The following is a 17,991-nucleotide window of genomic DNA, read 5'->3' as shown; positions in this document are numbered from 1 at the left end:
ATGCAGCCAGTAGAATGGCCAGTAGTTGAATTCTTTATGGACAAAGCATGAACTTACAGTAGCTCATGAGGTGTACTAAACATGGACACACATGCTTCTGGTGGCTACATAGCTGGTAAGACCTCCTGTCCTGCCCCAAGCTTGTTCTCTGAGCTCTTGGTGCAACAGTGTGGCCATGCATTCACCCAAACTTTAGTACTCTCATCTGATGGTGCAAGCACAAGCAACCTGCAACTTCTTCTAGAAAGAAGTTGTTACTGTGCCTGCCTTTTCAAGGTCTTGGGGGACAGTGGGAAGGGGACAGAGGGGATTCTGCCTGCCCCCTTCCTTTAGGCACCACCTTTCCCACAGTGTGTCCTGTCCTTCCTCCAGCTCTGGCTCCTGCCCTGCATCTTGCACCTCCTCCCCCGCCTTACTGCTCAGAACCCATAAAACCCCATAAATAGCTACCTCTTCCCCCTGGATCAGCCTCTGGCCCCACCAAAGGAAAGTTTTTAATGGTTGATGTTTCATTATGTTTTTAATATTTTGTTGGGAGCTGTCCAGAGTGCTTGGGGCAACCCAGTCAGATGGGCAGAATCATCATCATCATCATCATCATCATAATCTCTTCCACCCACTCCTCAGAGCCCTGCCAGTCCTTTACACCAGTGTTTTTCAACCTTTTTTGGGCAAAGGCACACTTGTTTCATGAAAAAAATCACGAGGCACACCACCATTAGAAAATGTTAAAAAATTTAACTCTGTGCCTATATTGACTATATATAAAGTAATTCTCTTGAATAGGAATCAAATAAACAAATTTTTCCCACGGCACACCAGGCAACATCTCGCGGCACACTAGTGTGCCGCGGAACAGTGGTTGAAAAACACTGCTTTACACAACCACTGAACTATTTAATACAGTACTCCTTTCCTATCTCTCACCTGAGAGAGGCCCAGTTCTATACCAGCAAAGACTCCCACCCTGCATTGTGAAAAACTACTTCCAGTTACTCCCATGTGAGCAAACATGGGACTACACTCTGCGGTGTCCAAATTTTTCTTTCCCCAAATAGTACAGGGTTTGGGGGGGGGGGCTGGCTGGGTGCCATCACACTTCTCATATGCAAATTCAGGTATGTGTGGGTGTGGCATAGTAGTCTAATCTGAATGGGAGGAAAGTGGGTTGACAGCTAAATAATGTTTGAATGTGGACAAGCCCGCCCAGTGAGCAAAACTGGGCCCTCTGCCTGCAATAGAAGTTCCGATAACCAGTAGCAGAGAATATATGCTGCCGACACAAGGGGAGTAGCATTGTACAGGTGGTGATCATTTTGCACATGTTTGATTGATGCACGATAGCCAACACGTACGTCGTTTTCAGCCCTGGAATATGGCGGGGGAAGAATGCAACCCCTGCACAAACAGGGAGTTGTCTGAACTTTACGTAGTCTTTGGCTATGAACATTAGTTATTCATTGTCTACTTAAAGCCTACAAGGTAGGAGGCAATGAGCGGATGTGCAGGTGTGATTTATATATCAAATAAATTTGTGTACATTTTTGAATGCTGAAAATGAAATTCAATGGAAATACTCTTCCAATCCCTGTTATATGACAGAAAATAAAATAAACCCAAGATAAAATATTAACATTTTTAAAGCTTTCTTTTGCTTGTTATATGTATTTTCTCTCTTTTCCAGAAAATTTTGAACGCGATGAAGAAAGGAGTGAGAGTATGTATTACATTTTTATTTTGTTGTTTAAATTTAGAGCAAAATTCACATTTAGTAAAAATTACCTTCTTTTTTTTAAATATAGATTATAAACGATGGAATCCGCCCTATGAATTCCACATTACATGTGATGAATCCTGTATTGCTGTTGCAGTATTAAGGCCATTATTAATGTTTGTAGCATTTGCAGCTGTTTACTACTTAAAATTACGTTATCCAGGTTTAAATTTAAAACATTAATCTCCAATATGTACATAAAACACACAACCATTTTTTTTAGTATCTTATATAGCTAACAGAGCACATTAACACAAATGCTAATATTATTTTGTGTTTTATATTGTAAAACTAAATTTGGCTTGTTTTATTGCTTCATATCATATTTTGTTTTTTTCAAAATTGTAAAAAGTTCTGTTTTATATTGATTCATTGTGAACATTTTTAGATCTGTAAGATATTAATATAATATAAAATAAAATATATGGTCATATCTTGTATGTTAAATATCATGTAAAAAATAAAGTTCAAGCATATTAAATAAGCTTAATTATTTGACATGATTAAGCTATGCACGAGTCCTTTTTTCTCCTTCCAAAATTATGAACCGACAACTTTTAGTGTTCTACTTTAGTTTTATACATGCTTTTATAAATTTAATATGTAGAAGCTTGAGACAGTTATTATTGCCAAGTAGCTGAGTCCTGTGGTAGTTAGCTAGCCAGGTTTTGTTTCTGCTAAAATAAGTTAATGATAAAATTACACAATGGAGTGGGTGCGCACTAAGATAAAGTTTGTTTGGTTTTTAAGCTATTAATGCTTTTTAATAAGGGTATTTATTATTGAAGAGATTTATACAAAAAAGAAAAATTAAGTGGTTCTAACAATGAAATATGAAACTTTGACAAACCTTTTGCAATAAGGCTTACATGGTTCCATGGATCTCCTGACTTTAGTATTATGATTCTGCATCCGGACTGCTGACTGTCTTAGGTTGTAATCCTCAAATTCTTTTTATGAGAAGAGCAATCCTTTTTAGGTCAGTGGAACTGAGTATATAGTAGTTTTAGAACTGCAGGTACCTTTTGAAAGAGCTATACAAAATCAGGCATGTATAAAAAGTGAAGTGAAAGCGTGAAATGTCTTTGAACTGTTCCATGTTGTCCTTCCTCTTTAAAAATATTTTATTATGCATTTCCCTGGTGGAGAAAACTGTTCACCAACAGGCACTGAACAAGTGGCTGGATGCTCAGACTCTAGAGACTGAATAAGCAGTTTTAAAAAGAAGGCTGTGCACATAAATTTGCAGAAAGTTTTCCACATGGGAATGTGCATGAGGTTTTCTGTGTGATACTGTTTAATAGACGTGGTCTTTCCCTCCCATCCAGTAGGATTTTGAAAATCTGGTATAGCTGATCCACCTATGGGAATTTGTTTCTACTGTGTTGATTTTGTTCTTTGAATCAAGGCAGTATGCTATTTATGAAAGCAGTATACAGTATTAAATAATGGAATATATATATCCTCCAGATAGTGCTTCTTTTATATACAGTATCTTGCTTTCCCTTGTCCTAGCATAGTACTTTTAGGAAATAAATTTGGTACAGTTTCCAGTTTGTTATTTTTTCCTCAGCCATTTTCCCTGGAAACTTGTGAGGTTGACTGCTGTTTGCTATCTTTTCTGCAGCTTTTTGAGAATCCTTGCATAACCCTCTTTCATTTCTACTTCATACTGCTAATACTGTAGTTGGTAGCACATTTTCTGGTACTGTCTTTTGTTCACACAAAGAAAGCCAGAAGTAGATAATCCAGAGCAATCAAGATATCACCTATTGCAAAACAGAATTTTAGATTTGATGAACACTGTATACTTGAACAGTTTTAAAGTTAATATTTTGATACTGTTCTAAAAATTACCTGGTGCATTTGAAATATTTGTAAATAGGCAAGTGCAGTTTGCTGTACCAATTAACTACAGATTTTAGAAGTCTGTTTCATCCATCTTGAATTAAAACAATCTACACTTCAATTGCAAATAAGAAAGAGTAAATATGAAAATGCAAATTGCTATAGTTTTTGTAAAACCGTAGGCTTTTGGGTTGGGAGATTTTATTCGCTATTATTGGAGAGAAATATAAATATTTATTATTTCATTTTTTCCAAGCTCATTTTGGTGCACAAAAAACACACAAAACATGTTTTTTCAGCTACTTTCCTTAAGCTTTCTGCAATGTTTTAATGTTATAAATTATAAATTATTTAAATCATTGTTTTACTCTTCAGCCAAAAAGGCTCCCAGGATGGCTTACATATGTCAATGATAAGACAGTTCCTGCCCTCAGGCTTACAATATAAAATACATGTCACAAAAGGAATAGGGTTAGGAAAAGATAAAAATATATATTGGGCACTATTTCTTAGTTACAGAATTCTTGTAATGATCAGCTGTAATTGAAAGGTGGTTGGTTGGTTGGTTTAAAAATATATACCCCACTTTTCATCATTTCTGAGTCTCAAAGTAGCTTACAAAAATAAAAACATGCAGTAAAAAAAAATTTAAAACCTACATTAAAACATCTGAAAATCAGTGCAGGTCTTAACAGTGTTGTGTTCCCATCACCAGTGATAGCTGCAGCTTCTGGAACAGATCCAAGGGCCGGTGTAGAGAGTGCTTCAGTAATCCTGTATTTAGGTTCAGGTTGCAAGAATGGCCATAGCTGTTGTAATGAATCGGAACTAAGTTAAGGGATTTTCAGAAACCCACGGTGTTTTATGAGTTAATGGGTACCCCAGTTTGAGTGGCAGGTATCTCATGGGAGGCGGGACATTCCGCTCTTTAAAAGGAGGGAGCAGCCGTTAGAGAGGGAGAGTGGTGACTGGAAGAAGGAGGGCGTGGGGCCAGGATAGTGGTGGGTAGGTTAGGATAGGTTGAAGATGTGTATATGATGCTGAAAGAAAGTTTACAATGTTAGGAAACTAAGCTTATAAACGATTGCATTACTGAAACCGTTATGTTCTGAAAGGAATAAAGACTTCTTATTGTTGAGCTAAGAAAATATCGTCGTTTATTTGGTCCAGCGAGTTATGTATGCTCATGAGGAGATGAACTCAGGGAAAAGACAAAACTGACCTGCAGGGTGATAGTTTGTGTCTTGGAGTTCCCTCAGGAGGGGCTAGCAGGCGGAAACCTTGGTATTGCCACAGAGTTGCTAAGAGGGCTTAGCTAACTGATATAGTGAGGGATCTAATGAAAGAGAGACCCCGAACTGTAGGCAAAGAAGAGTTTAACCCCTGAAGCCCAGAGCGGAGGATATAACTGGCCACGGTCGCTGGACAGGAAAACTCCCGTTACTAAGAGATCCCCAGATTATAAATAAAAGGGGATTGACATCACAGACGGACCTCAGAGGGACAGGTGGGGTGGATTGAAATTTGACCCAGAACACCTGATTAGAAATTCACTTAGTAACAAGGGGAGAGTGTGAAGAGGAGGTTCGTCGCAGCTGTCATAGCTGCTGAAGTTGATAAAAGGCACTCCTAGACACCAAGTGCACCTGTGCCAAGTGACAAATATGGCTCTAAGAGTACCCTAAAAGAGAGAAAAAGCCAAAAGTTTCTGGTTTTTCAGCAGAGCCATTGGAGGGGTCCTTCAATCCCATTTTTCTTCCTCTCCGATAGCCAGATGAAATGACTGCTGTTGAGGAAGAAACCTGGAGCTCATGTTTCAGCAGAGTCAATTAATTTTTTTCTTCCGGTCTAGGTAAAAGAAAGAGAAGGAACATTACCTTAAATCTTTTTTTAAGCAATGTTCTATTATTTTCAATAACACAAAAGGAATTTACAGAGATTACTACTAAGTAAAATTATATGAGCACGGAAATCAAATACAGTCATACCTTGTTTTGCAGCCAGAATCCGTTCTGGAGCCCCAGCTGCTAGCCGAAAAGGACGCAGGGCAAAGTGCCGTGTCTGCACACGTGCACAGAGCGGTTTGCGCTTCTGCGCAATTTAGCATTTCTACGCATGTGCGAGTGGCAAACCCAGAAGTAACCCGTTCCGGTACTTCTGGGTTTGCTGCGGACGTTCACCGGAATGGACGCTAGACAAGGTGGACGTTCGCAGAGATATTACTGTATGAGTGGTTTAAATTCAGTCTGGGTACACTGGGATTTGTTATGAATAGTTGCAGGGGGTTGGGTTTGCACCGACTGCTCTGTGACATAGATGCCCTGCTTCACCCATTGGCCTTTATTCACAGAAGAATACACTATGGTACATACAGATCACACAGGTGCCGCTTTCACTGGGATCATACCAGTGCTGGATTTATGTATAAGCTAAACAAGCTATAGCTTAGGGTCCCACTCTCTTGGGGCCCCCTCCAAAAAAAAATTAAAGGAAAAAAACTGGACATACATTTCCAAAATATAAGATAAAAAAATAAAATAAAACCTACATGCAGTTAAGAGCTTAATAATTATTTCAGTATTAATATACTTCTTCTTAATTGTATTTCAGTTCAACAATTACTTTGATAAAATACATATTTTGTTATGTGCAAATGGCTTTAGATACCTATTAGGTCCATAAATTACCATATAGCATATATTCAACACAAAAAACAGCCACAATTTGTTGTTGACAAAGGACAGCTGGCTATGTAAAGGGCCCCATTACCTTCAGTAGCTTAGGGCCTCATCAAACCTAAATCCGGCCCTGGATCATACCACCAGTCTTGCCTTCTCTCAGCAGAATAAACAAATTGTGATTTGCAGACTTTAATGGACAGTAGTTCTACCCCTCTTCCATCCTAGTGTCCCTGGAGAAAACGGGCATGGATGAAATGTGCTTTCACACTTTCAGAGATCCTCTCCACTTTGGTATCATTTCATAGCCCAAGGTTGGATTCTGACTCAAATGAAGCCTTCGCTGTCTTGACCTGTCTCCGGAGCTTGGTTTAACAACAACAATAATAATAACAACAGCACCAGCACTCAGAGATGTCTAACTGCGCTTTTCCCAACGGTAAGGGTTTATAAAAACTAAAAATGCACATCGCAGGCCCCCATTTCTCCTCAGACTGCTTGCCAAAGTTACTGGGAACCAAGCGGAACTCCCCCCCTAACTAAAGTTAGATGTCGCTACACCCAAATGGGCATTGCAGGGGGTTGGACTAGATGACCCTAGGGGTCCCTTCCACTTCCAACTCTACAATCCTACGATTCTATAGCCTCATGGCCTTCTTCCTGTGTTTCCCGGATGCTTCCTAGTGGGTCCGCCCCACGACAGGGGCTGCCCCAACTTGTGGCGCTGATGCAAGTCAGCGCGCGCCGGATTGGACACTGGCAGGGATACATACAGTAACGGACTTAGAACGGGCGTGGGGGGGGGGAGGAACCGTGCGCCACGCGCGCACTAAAAGTGGCGCAAGAACGCAGGCACTGCGCGCGCAAAGTTCTAGCCGTTTAATCACCCATTCTCCAGACCGTCCCCTGCAGTTTGAGCGGCCCGCCGCGCAGGGAGCAGGAGGCGCTGCCGCCGGCGGAGACCGTTAGAGGGCAGCTATGGCGCGCTTTCCCCCCGTCGGGGCTCCGCAAGCCATGGGGCTGCTGTGGTGGCCGCGGGTGGCGCTGGCGCTCGTCGCCTTGGAGGTCGCGAGCGGGCGCAGCTTCCCCGGCATCAACAACAGGACCTTCATCAATCAGTATCTCGACATCCACAACAACTACCGCAGCGGGGTCAAGCCCCCCGCTTCCAACATGCTGTACATGGTGTGTGTCCGCGGGGTGGAAGGAGGAAAGGGAGCCGAGGGCGGGGAGTGTTTGGGGAGAAGCTGCCCCTGTCACCCGGCTGCCTTACCATGGCTGCCTCAGGCAGACGGTGTTGGCTGCTGTGGGGGTGCTGGGAGAAGACTTAGCCAAGTGGGGCAAGGGGCAACTGCCCTCCTAAATCAATAAAAATAGTTAACTAGCTGAGGTTCTGCCCCCATATTGTTGTTGTTGTTGTTGTTGTTGTTGTTTATATACCGGAGGTCTCAGGACGGTTCACAGAAAAGATCACAACATAATATAATCAGAATAAAAACAACCCAATAACACCCCGCCTCAGAAAAAGAGCCATATTTTAAAAGGGTATATGAAACCTCTCCTCCCCCCCAACATAAATCCTGGCTACGCCCATGGGAGAAGCCTTTGTGAATGGCTGGGGGGGGGGGTTTGCCACAGATTACAGAATAACATACCTTGATGCGTTGCTGCCAGCAGCAATGACAATCTTTTCTCTTTTATAGGGTTTTCTGTCCATTTAGAGTTACCTCATGTCTTGCTTCTGAACCATATGCATAATTTTTACATAGTCGAAGGAGGAAAACTTGTTGGCTCTTAAAAGACCTAGACTTACTGCTGCTAAGTGTGTAATGCTTTATTTAAAATAATGTTTAAGTATAGGAGTGACAATCAGAGTAAAAAAAAACCCATCCTTTTTATAATTCTTTAATAGGATGTTATTATTTTTACTATAACTGCAACCCTCTCTTTTATTGCACCAAATGAGTATAGTTCTAGATGCTTTTCTTTGCCTTTCTTTATACGCATTTCTTTCAAACAATATATATGTTTTTTCTTATTTCAATAACTTTACATTTTTCCTTCTGTAAAGAAAATCCAGACTGTTCATTAAGTGGGATATAAAATTAATTCATTATTTTATTGTTTTAAAATGTCCAAAACAAAACAAGTCTGAATCACTTCTGCTTTTGGGAGTATTGGTTTAAATTGTTGATTATTTAAGGCAGCCACTTGTTTTGCATCTCTTGATTGTTTTTACCCAGACCTATTCATTATTAATATAGATTTTTAATTTGAATGACACACTCCAATTGTAGAGGATCCCATATTTGCAGTTTCTCTAGTAAGAACTGAAAATAATTTCTTTCTAGACAGTATTTCAGCATGAACATAAAGACTAAGATTTCTGTAGTTTCAACAATCAGTTTCTTTTTGGCCACACATTCCTCTAAATAACAGCATGAAAGTAATGAAAATGTATTTTAATTCATTCAGTTTCTTTGACATTATAGTTCCTATACAATTTGCTGTCCCCCCAATCAGGAAAAGCAATAAAATACTTAACTGAGGCTCTGCCCCCCAACATGAAGCCTGTCCCCACAACATAAATTCTGCCTATGCCCATGCCTGTGGCTGGATTCCCTTGAAGTCAATGGGGCTTTCTTATGAGTAGACATGTATAGAATTTCATCATTCGACAGCTTGATGCAAGTACCGTATATTCTGGCGTATAAGACTACTTTTTAATCCAGGAAAATCTTCTCAAAAGTTGGGGGTCGTCTAATACGTCGGGTGGAAAATCTGTGGTCGAGTATATCTCAAACTATATTTTAACTGGAAAAGTTGGGGGTCGTCTTATACGCCCAGTCCTATACGCCGGAATATACGGTAAATATTTCTGAACAAATACTTGCTAGAACTCAAGATGTATTATCAGCACGATTACATGTATAATGTTGTGATTAAAAACTCATACTTTTTTATATTTTGCAGACATTTGATCTAGCTTTGGCTAGAATAGCTAGAGCATGGGCACAAAAATGCATTATTATGCATAACCCAAATGATATGGTCCACCCTGATCCTAAATTTAGGCCTTTTGGAGAAAGTATATGGGCTATAACTGGCTTTCAATACCCATTTGATCCTGCTGGCCCCATTGCAGATTTTTATGATGAAGTAGTATACTACACCTACAAAACCCACACATGTACACGTGTTTGTGGTCATTATACTCAGGTAAGTTCTTGTCTTCTCTTCTCTGCTTACATAGTCCACAGAATTTGAAGCAAACTGCAATAATTTTAATTATTTCAGTCAATAAAAGTATGAAATATTGTAGTTGCTCTGTGATCAAAAACTGTGAAGTAATAATCTGCATTCTATTATTATCAAGGATACTTAGTTATAAAGTATATGGAGTGCTTACAATTAATTTAGAGGCAATTGACAAAATAAACCTCTACTTTATTTCAGTTCCAATATTAAGTTAGCATGTATTGTTGATGGTTGCAAGATTTGTAAAAACTGAGCTACTAGCACCTGGCCAGCACTAAATGTTACAGGGCATATACATAACAGCAGAGTTCTTACTATGAAAAGGAAGGGCAGCCTGCCTTTGGGCAGCCTTTCCTTCTGTTAACCTCCTGTCCTCAGAATGGAAGAGAAACACTAATGACTCCAAATGGAACTTGGATGTAGATAGCACTCGGATGCATCTGTGAACAAGTATCAAAGGAGGCTATACAAGTGGTTGACATGCCCTTTTCCATGCTCCACCTAGTCTGTTTTATTTAGGAAACACTTTTCTAGCAAGAAGAAAAATATGTGGCCAGAAAGGCCAAGTTTACTTGATGCAAGATCCATGCTATTGTAGGTCATAGTTAAAAGCTAGTGCATGGACCGGTTGAGATTTTGGTATCCTGTAATTTTTCCAGACACTTGTCCATCTTTATAACACGTTGAGTTTTGTTTGTAGCCTACTTCTGTTTAGTTTCAATTATGTCAGATACAATAAGACTTAAATATGGGACAAAAAGTTGGGATACTTGTGGGGGAGAATCTGGTGTTTTTCTATCTTTTCTTTTTTGTTATTTGTGGGGGCTGGCATGTCTTTTACTGTGGAAAACTTTAATACACACACATCCATATAGAGTGGTACCTTGGTTTACAACCATAATCCACTCTAGAGGTCTGGTTGTAAACCAAAACAGGTTGTAACCCAAGGTGCGCTTTCGCCAATGGGGCCTCCCCCCCAAAATTGGTTGTAATCCAAAAAAAAATAATGGGTGGTAATCCAGAAAAAGGGACACACACTTCCGGGTTTGACATAGTTGTAATCCAAAGCGGTTGCAAACCAAGGTACCACTGTATATAAAATGCATCACCTTGCCCCCATGATTGAGGGATCCTGGGGCCGTGTGTCATCAGTGTGGTGTGTGCCCTGTGGTGTGTGCGCATGACATCAGCATGCCCGCGGCATATGCTGCAGGGCATGCTGTCGCACACACCACAGTGCGTGCTGACGCGTCGTTAGGACGCCCTGTGGTGTGCGTTAGCCGCTGTAGAAGTTGGGGGGCCACGGCCCCCTGATTTGGAATATAGGAATGACTTAAAATACTTGTAGTTCTCAGCAGAATACTAGCTCTGTCTTCACAAACTGAATCACCATGAATTTATACATTTTCCTGACAGGAAAAATAATCAGTGAAGCTTGAAATCGGACATCTAAGACAGATCATTCATCAGCCAGGATTAGCAGAAATACTACTCCATTTACATGGTTCAGTGGTAGAGCACTTGCTTTTTATGCATAAGGTCTCAGGTTCAGTCCCCAGCATCTCCAGGTAGTGCTGGGAGATGCCTTTCTGAAAACTTTAGGAGTACAGAATAGGATACTTGAATATTAATCTAAGGTATAAATGTGCCTTTAGCTAAATGCCAATAAAAGTGGAGGGAGGGAGAGCAAAATCTGGAGAAAAAAAATGGATGTAAGAAATGATACTGATGAACAAAGCTTGGATTTTATATTGTATAATCAAACATGGTTTTTTCAGGTTGTTTGGGCTAATACTTATAAGATTGGCTGTGCTATTGTTCACTGTCCTGCATCAACTAATAGCAAAGGAGCCAGGACCAAGAATTTTTCATATTTCGTGTGCACTTATGGTCCACCGTAAGTTAACAAATATTAAAGCGATCTAAACTTGTGTTACACTTAGTAATTATAAAACACCAAACTGTATGCCTGTTTGAAACTAAATGTATTAATTTTGGATTTTGTAAGCTGATTTACATTTCGATTATTTTTTAATTGAAAACAACCAGAAAACTTAACAGCTATGCTTTTCAGTCTTTACTATTTTAAACATTATATTCGGTGATCTAAAATATCAAGAGCTGTAAAAAGTTCTCAGAATAGTTAGGAAAACAAGAAAACGATCAGAAATAGCTTTAGTTCTGTCCCACCTGTATCTTGAACTTAAATAATGTACACCATTGTATTTGTGTACATTATTTATACAATAATGTATAAATATATATGCATTTATATATTGTATAATGTATACAACACACACACACACACACACACACACACACACACACACATATATATATATATAGAGCAACCATTTTGCACAAGGGTTCTGTTCCTGGCCCCCATGCACATTGGTGGAGCATGTATAAGCCTGCTTCGCCCTTTTCCTGATCCAAAAGGACCCACGCATTGGCGATCATGCATCAATTGGTTGCGCACAAAATTGCACACACACATTTTACTTTGTAATGCTGAATTTGTCTTTCCTTCCAGAGTTGCCTCAGCTAGTTAGCCCTCATTAACTATATGTAGTTACAACAGTTTAGTCCTGATGCAGCACTTTATTCCTACATAGAATCTCATATGACATGCTGCCGCTTCATCTGTCTGGGAAGCAGTGGCAGAGCTTCATGCTCCGGCATGGGGGGGGGTGGAGAGCAGGCAGGGCGCACGTGCGTCCTGGGGCTGTGGTGCATGTCCTGGGGGTGTGGTGTACACGCTGCCGGGGGCAGTGCGCTCCCCCTGCACTCCTCTTCCTCCGCCAGTGCTGGGAAGATCCTTTTAAGGTCTGCTTAGGATTTCTTAATGGAGATGTCTTGCATAGGCAAAATACAGACAGCTTCCCAAGATCTCAGTATTAGAATATGAATACAAAGAGCTGCCATTACCCCACTTTTTAAAGTGTTGGGCAACCTCTTGTAAAAACATCTCAATTATTATGGAGAAAAAACAAAATTCTAAACACTTGAGGAGTGGCCAAAACAGTGGAGCATTTAGGACTTCGGTTTAAAATTAAATTTCTTCAAACATACTTACTGTATAAAAAAAGTAAAATTAGATGTAGTAAGAGTATCATTTTACATGCATAAAAGCTAAAAACTAAAGGTGGGGGAAACAGAATTTTATAATAAAGCACCAGTATATTGAAACGACTAAACAGCAAATATTAAAAAAACCTCTACCTGGCTTCTTGGTGTTCCTGCGCTAGGAGGTATCAGTTAGTTGCAGAACAGTTTCAAAAATTATCAGTATAAATTTGTTAATTGACTGAAGAGCCAGGGCCGTAGCTACGGGGTGGTAAGGTGGGCCTTCGCCAGGGGCGCAGGTGAGGGGGCACGCAAATTGTCTAAAATATGTCTATAAATTAAAATATTGATTATTGCCTCATAAGAAAAGGTTTTAAATAGAAGGTGAATAGAATGGGGGGGGGGGTTGGAGGAGAGGCGGAAAGAAGAGCTAATTTGTCCGTGGCTAGGGGGCGCAATCTGGACAGTTCTGCCAGGGGCGCAAGATCACCTAGCTACGGCTCTGTGAAGAGCTAATATACTACAAAGGAGTCCATCATTCTTTGGTACTGTGAAGTACCGGTATTTTAAATAAAGTCCACAGTGATGTTGTGTTCAAAGTACAAGCTTCATAGGACTCTTTGTCATTACTGTTTCAATTTATTTGCATAAGACAATGGAGGCGCCGATTGGACAATAAATCCCTGATGGCAGGCAGTGTTTAAACTCTATAGCATATCTTATCTGGACAATGAGAGCCAACTGATCAGATATCATTTTCTGCTATGCCGGAATTAGTCTGAGGGCCAACTTAAGATGCAGTCTCAGAAGAGGGGGGGGGGGGGAATTGATGTGTCCTGACAGTGGCTTTGAAATAAAAAACCTGAGTAAGTGGCATATGAGTCTAATTCCAAAATACTCTCTTCACTGAATTCTCTCTTGCCGGGCGGGGGGGGGGGGGTATCAGGAGTGTGTATCTGTTGATATTTTCACCCCTCCCATTGTGAGAATCTGATCATATGTTTTGAGAAAGGAGGGGGTGGAAACTGTTCTTTCTCTCTTCGGTCCCTGACTGCCTGACTCTGTGTGGAGAGTCTTATCTTCGTTATTGTAAGATGGGCTGTGTGAGGGCTGACTCTCTCATGCACGTCTTCTGTGTATATAGTAGCTGTTAGAAATAAAAGGAGTTATGCTTCATAACCTCTACAGCTAGTTTCCGCGTTATTTATGCTCTGCTAGAGTCTGGTGCTCACAATGAGCTGTTGTGAGTCCAGTGCACCGGGACCTGTTCTCCAGGATTTGAAGATCGGTGAAGGTGCTCCAGTCACCTAGCCCAGAAGGGGCAGAACCAGTTGCAGGCACATCGGTTGTTCGACTCAGATGCTGCACATCGGTTAACGGGCGTACTGACAGTATCAGCGTCAGAGGAAAAGGAATAATGTCGGGACAGCACTAGTTTCAGCTCACAGAGAGTGTGTGTCAGATGTGTGTGCCTGTGTTAATGGTGTTCAGGGGTTTGTGATTGTATCTGGTTCAGGGCCCCACCCCAGATTAAATGGGCACTAAATTATCCAAAATTATGCAGTCATGCAACTTGAATATTTCACTGCATAATTTTATCAGCATACATACAGAATTCTATTTAACTCTATTTACATTTGCACAGATACTAAACTGCCAAATAATGAAGTAACATTCAGAAACATTTTGCATGTTCCCATCAAATATGCCCACTTATACTACAGCATGTGTCCACACTTATCTTGCATTGCAGGGGTTTCAAATAGATGACCTTTGTTGTCCCTTCCAACTCTACAGTTCTATGATTCCCTAAACAAAGGCTTCTATAGACAAAATATTGTTTGTTAGTAATATAGAAAGTAAATGTTCTCCAGGTAACAGAAATACAGTGGTACTTCTGGATACGAACGCTTCTGGTTGCGCACACGGTGGGTTACGAGCTGTGCTAAACCGGAAGTAGTTGCTCCCGGATGCAAACTGCCCTAGGATGTGAGCGGAAATCGCACGCCAGAGGCACGCGTGCAGCAGGAGACACGCTTTTGCTAATGGCACCTCATGTTAGGAACAGTTTCAGGGTAAGAATGGACCTCCGGAACGAATTAAGTTTGTATCCAGAGGTACCACTGTATAAGTAATATTAATTTGAAAACAAACTATTACAGGGGTCAGTAGTTGCAGGGCATAAAATACCAGTACAAGGTCAGTTCCATGGATTATCATAATGATACACAGACTAGCATTGCCTGGATAATAGCACCTGGAATGATTTGCTACTTGCTGGAACCAATAGAAAGCACAAAACATTTTGATCTTCAGTTTAATTTATGTACTGAATACATTATTACATCCTGAAACTTCTTCAGGGGCAACTAGGAAGTAGGAAGAAGAATGGATGTGACCTTTGTGCCATAGGCTTCCATCCATAACAAAAGTCAGATTTTCGTGCTCTGTACACACACACCCTTCACCATCCAGATAAATAAGAAGCATGATCATAGTTCATGAACACATTACAGACAGGCAAAAACATTTGAGAGTGCAGTGCAGAGAGAATGCAACGTTGGGGTAGTTCCAAGTAACAGATAGGCCTGGAGGTCTGCATTTAGCCCCCAGACCTAGGCAACTGATTCATTACATCTAAAACCTTTTACAGTCATACCTCAGGTTGCATTCACTGCAGGTTGCGTTCACTATGGGTTACGAACGCGCCGAACCCGGAAGTACCGAACGGGTTGCTTCCGGGTTTCGGTGCATGCGCAGAAATGCTAAATCACGCTTTGCGCATGCACAGAAACGCCGCGCACATGTGCAGATACGGGACTTCATGTTGCGCTCTTTTCATGTTGTGAATGGGCCTCAGAAACGGATCCGGTTCGCAACCAGAGGTACCACTGTATTACATATCCAGTAGCTTGCATTTTCATTTTTAGTTTTGTGCACTTTGTGTACTGAATACATAACGTTATGTAATATTTTGTTCTTTAGGGGCAACTACAAGGGAGTTCGTCCTTATGCAGAGGGAGCTCCATGTAGCAAGTGCCCAATAGGAGACACTTGTCAAAAGAAACTCTGCAGTAAGTATAGAATTGTATAGAATAGAATTGAATAGAAACAGTCATGGAAAAGATGGTGATATCAACCATCACATATATTAAAGTCATTTCTGGGTTTCATCTGTGAGTTCTAGTGGGGCATTCTAACGTGCTCAAGGCATTAGGTTAATGCAAGGCTAGTGCTGTCTCTGAAGTTCTGTCTGATTGAACAGCAGCAATCAGGACATAATTTTTTCTGCCTTCTCTAGTCCTGGATAAGATGGACTAGCAATTTTATCATGTATTAATTTAATGCAATAGCTTTTTGGCAGCACTTGCATTTGTTTTGTTGAATTCTTCTGTTATAAAATGCATCTAAAAACCGAAATTTCCTACCACCCTGAATAAACTTCTTTACTTTATCCTGTGTAGGTAAATGGTTGCCATTCACTCCTAATCTTTTCATTACAGAATGTTTTCATGACAAAGTAAGGTACAGGCACTTAAGCAGAGTATACCATTCCCATGGGAATCAGGTGCATGCAGAGGAAGATTTAACAAAGTCATAGTAGGAACTAACATATAGCAAGGCATGTGAGTCCTTTCCATGGGAGGTGGGCAGCAGGTCAGTCCAGATATGTAGTGCCCCTGGTTTGTCTTAGGCCTACCAATAATCAGGCTGCTGAATTCTGCAGTAGCTTCAGTTTCTGAACAGTCTTCAATAATCTTCAAAGGCATTTGCAGAACAAGTGCATTGCAGTCATCCTATTTTAAAGCCTTTCTTCATTTGTTATAACTCTTCTCTCTTCCAGGAAATCCTGAACGTGAAAAAGAAAACAGCCAACGTATGTATTATATTTCTGTATTAGTTTAAATTTACTTCAAGAACAAATCTCACATTTCATAATAATGCTTTTATCTTTTTTTAAAATAGGCTATTCACGATGGTACCCACCCTTTGAATCCCGGATTATATGTGATGAATCCTGCATTGCAGTTGCAATTTTAAGACCATTATTAATGTTTCTAGCTTTTGCAGCTGTTTATTACTTAAAACTCCGTTATCCTGGTTTAGGTTTTAAAACATAATTTTTGATAGGCATATATAATTTGAATATCAGAGGTAACGAACAATAATATTTATAAGAATAGTTTTCCTGCATTTTATATTTAAAAAGTAGATTTGGTTTGTTTCTACAATACTTCAAATCTTCTGAACTTGTAAAAAGTTACCTGTTGCATATGAATGAGTTGTAAATACTTTAAAAACTAGAATACATTAGTGTAAGTAGAATATATGGGATGGTGTTCATCTATGTTTTACTCAGAGTAGACTCATTTAAGTTAATAAACATGATTAAGTTAGTTTCATTAATTTTAATGGATATACACTGAGTATAACTTAGCTGAATGCTATCCATGGCAACATCTAGTACTGCATGTTCAACATTAAGTGAAAATAAAGCTAATCATATTAAAAGAAGTTTATTTATTTATTGTATTATTTATTTTGCATGATTAACAGGATACAATGAATGAATACTGATGTGATACAATGTCACAAAGTGCTCCATCTGGCTTCACATGTTCCATATAGTTTTTCCCAACTTTTTACGTTCTTATCCTGTGAGCACTTTCCACTGCACTGTCCTGTGTCATTCCTTTATTTATCACAAAGGTTAGGAGATTAAAGTTGATTTGCTGGAAAGACCATAAAATCAACTTTAATCACCTAACCTGAATTTTCTGGTATGTGATTAGATCCCACTCAAAAATAGCAACAGTCTGAAAGAGCCCTTCATTTCTCTCTTTATGAGGTTTAGTGTGTGTGATTAGCCTAAGATTAGCCATCTATATGGCAGAGAACCGTCCACAGTTTTTAAATGAATACCAGCCTCAAGTTCTATTCTATGTCTGGGGAAAATTAAAGCTTCAGAGACATTACAATCTGCTCATGTATCAGGAAATTGCATGTGACTATATCCTTTCTATGATCCCATCTTACAACTACAGTCAAAAAAGGAGCCTCAGTGTCCATGTGTTTACTCATATGTGAGCTGTGCTAACTTAATCAAGATTTACTCTCAAGTAATTGTGTATAAGGGATGTGGGTGGCGCTGTGGGTTAAACCACAGAGCCTAGGGCTTGCTGATCAGAAGGTTGGCGGTACGAATCCCGACGGGGTGAGCTCCCATTGCTCGGTCCCAGCTCCTGCCTACCTAGCAGTTCGAAAGCACGTCAAAGTGCAAGTAGATATATAGGTATCGCTCCTGTGGGAAGGTAAATGGTGTTTCTGTGCGCTGCTCTGGTTCGCCAGAAGCAGCTTTGTCATGCT

General features: G+C 40.2%; 1 protein-coding gene across 1 annotated transcript; it reads left to right on the top strand.

Moving 5' to 3' along the window:
* The first annotated feature begins 7,313 nt into the window (after positions 1–7,313).
* On the top strand, positions 7,314–16,794 carry LOC117054292 (GLIPR1-like protein 1). The gene is made up of 6 exons (XM_033162975.1): positions 7,314–7,485; positions 9,274–9,519; positions 11,337–11,455; positions 15,610–15,698; positions 16,469–16,501; positions 16,591–16,794. The coding sequence occupies exons 1-6, from the start codon at positions 7,315–7,317 to the stop codon at positions 16,743–16,745; spliced, it is 813 nt and encodes a 270-aa protein (XP_033018866.1). The 5' UTR covers position 7,314; the 3' UTR covers positions 16,746–16,794.
* Positions 16,795–17,991: the final 1,197 nt, after the last annotated feature.

This window comes from Lacerta agilis, chromosome 10, assembly GCF_009819535.1.
Source record: "Lacerta agilis isolate rLacAgi1 chromosome 10, rLacAgi1.pri, whole genome shotgun sequence".
In the NCBI taxonomy this organism is placed as follows: domain Eukaryota; kingdom Metazoa; phylum Chordata; class Lepidosauria; order Squamata; family Lacertidae; genus Lacerta; species Lacerta agilis.
The sequence above is the reverse complement of the archived record's forward strand: the minus strand, read 5'-3'. Positions and strand labels throughout refer to the sequence as shown.

Coding starts and splice junctions, on each gene's coding strand:
- LOC117054292 (XM_033162975.1), top strand. CDS start 7,315: ATGGGGCTGCTGTGGTGGCCGCGGGTGGCGCTGGCGCTCGTCGCCTTG. Junction 7,486..9,273: donor CTTCCAACATGCTGTACATG/GTGTGTGTCCGC, acceptor TATATTTTGCAG/ACATTTGATCTAGCTTTGGC. Junction 11,456..15,609: donor GTGTGCACTTATGGTCCACC/GTAAGTTAACAA, acceptor TTTGTTCTTTAG/GGGCAACTACAAGGGAGTTC.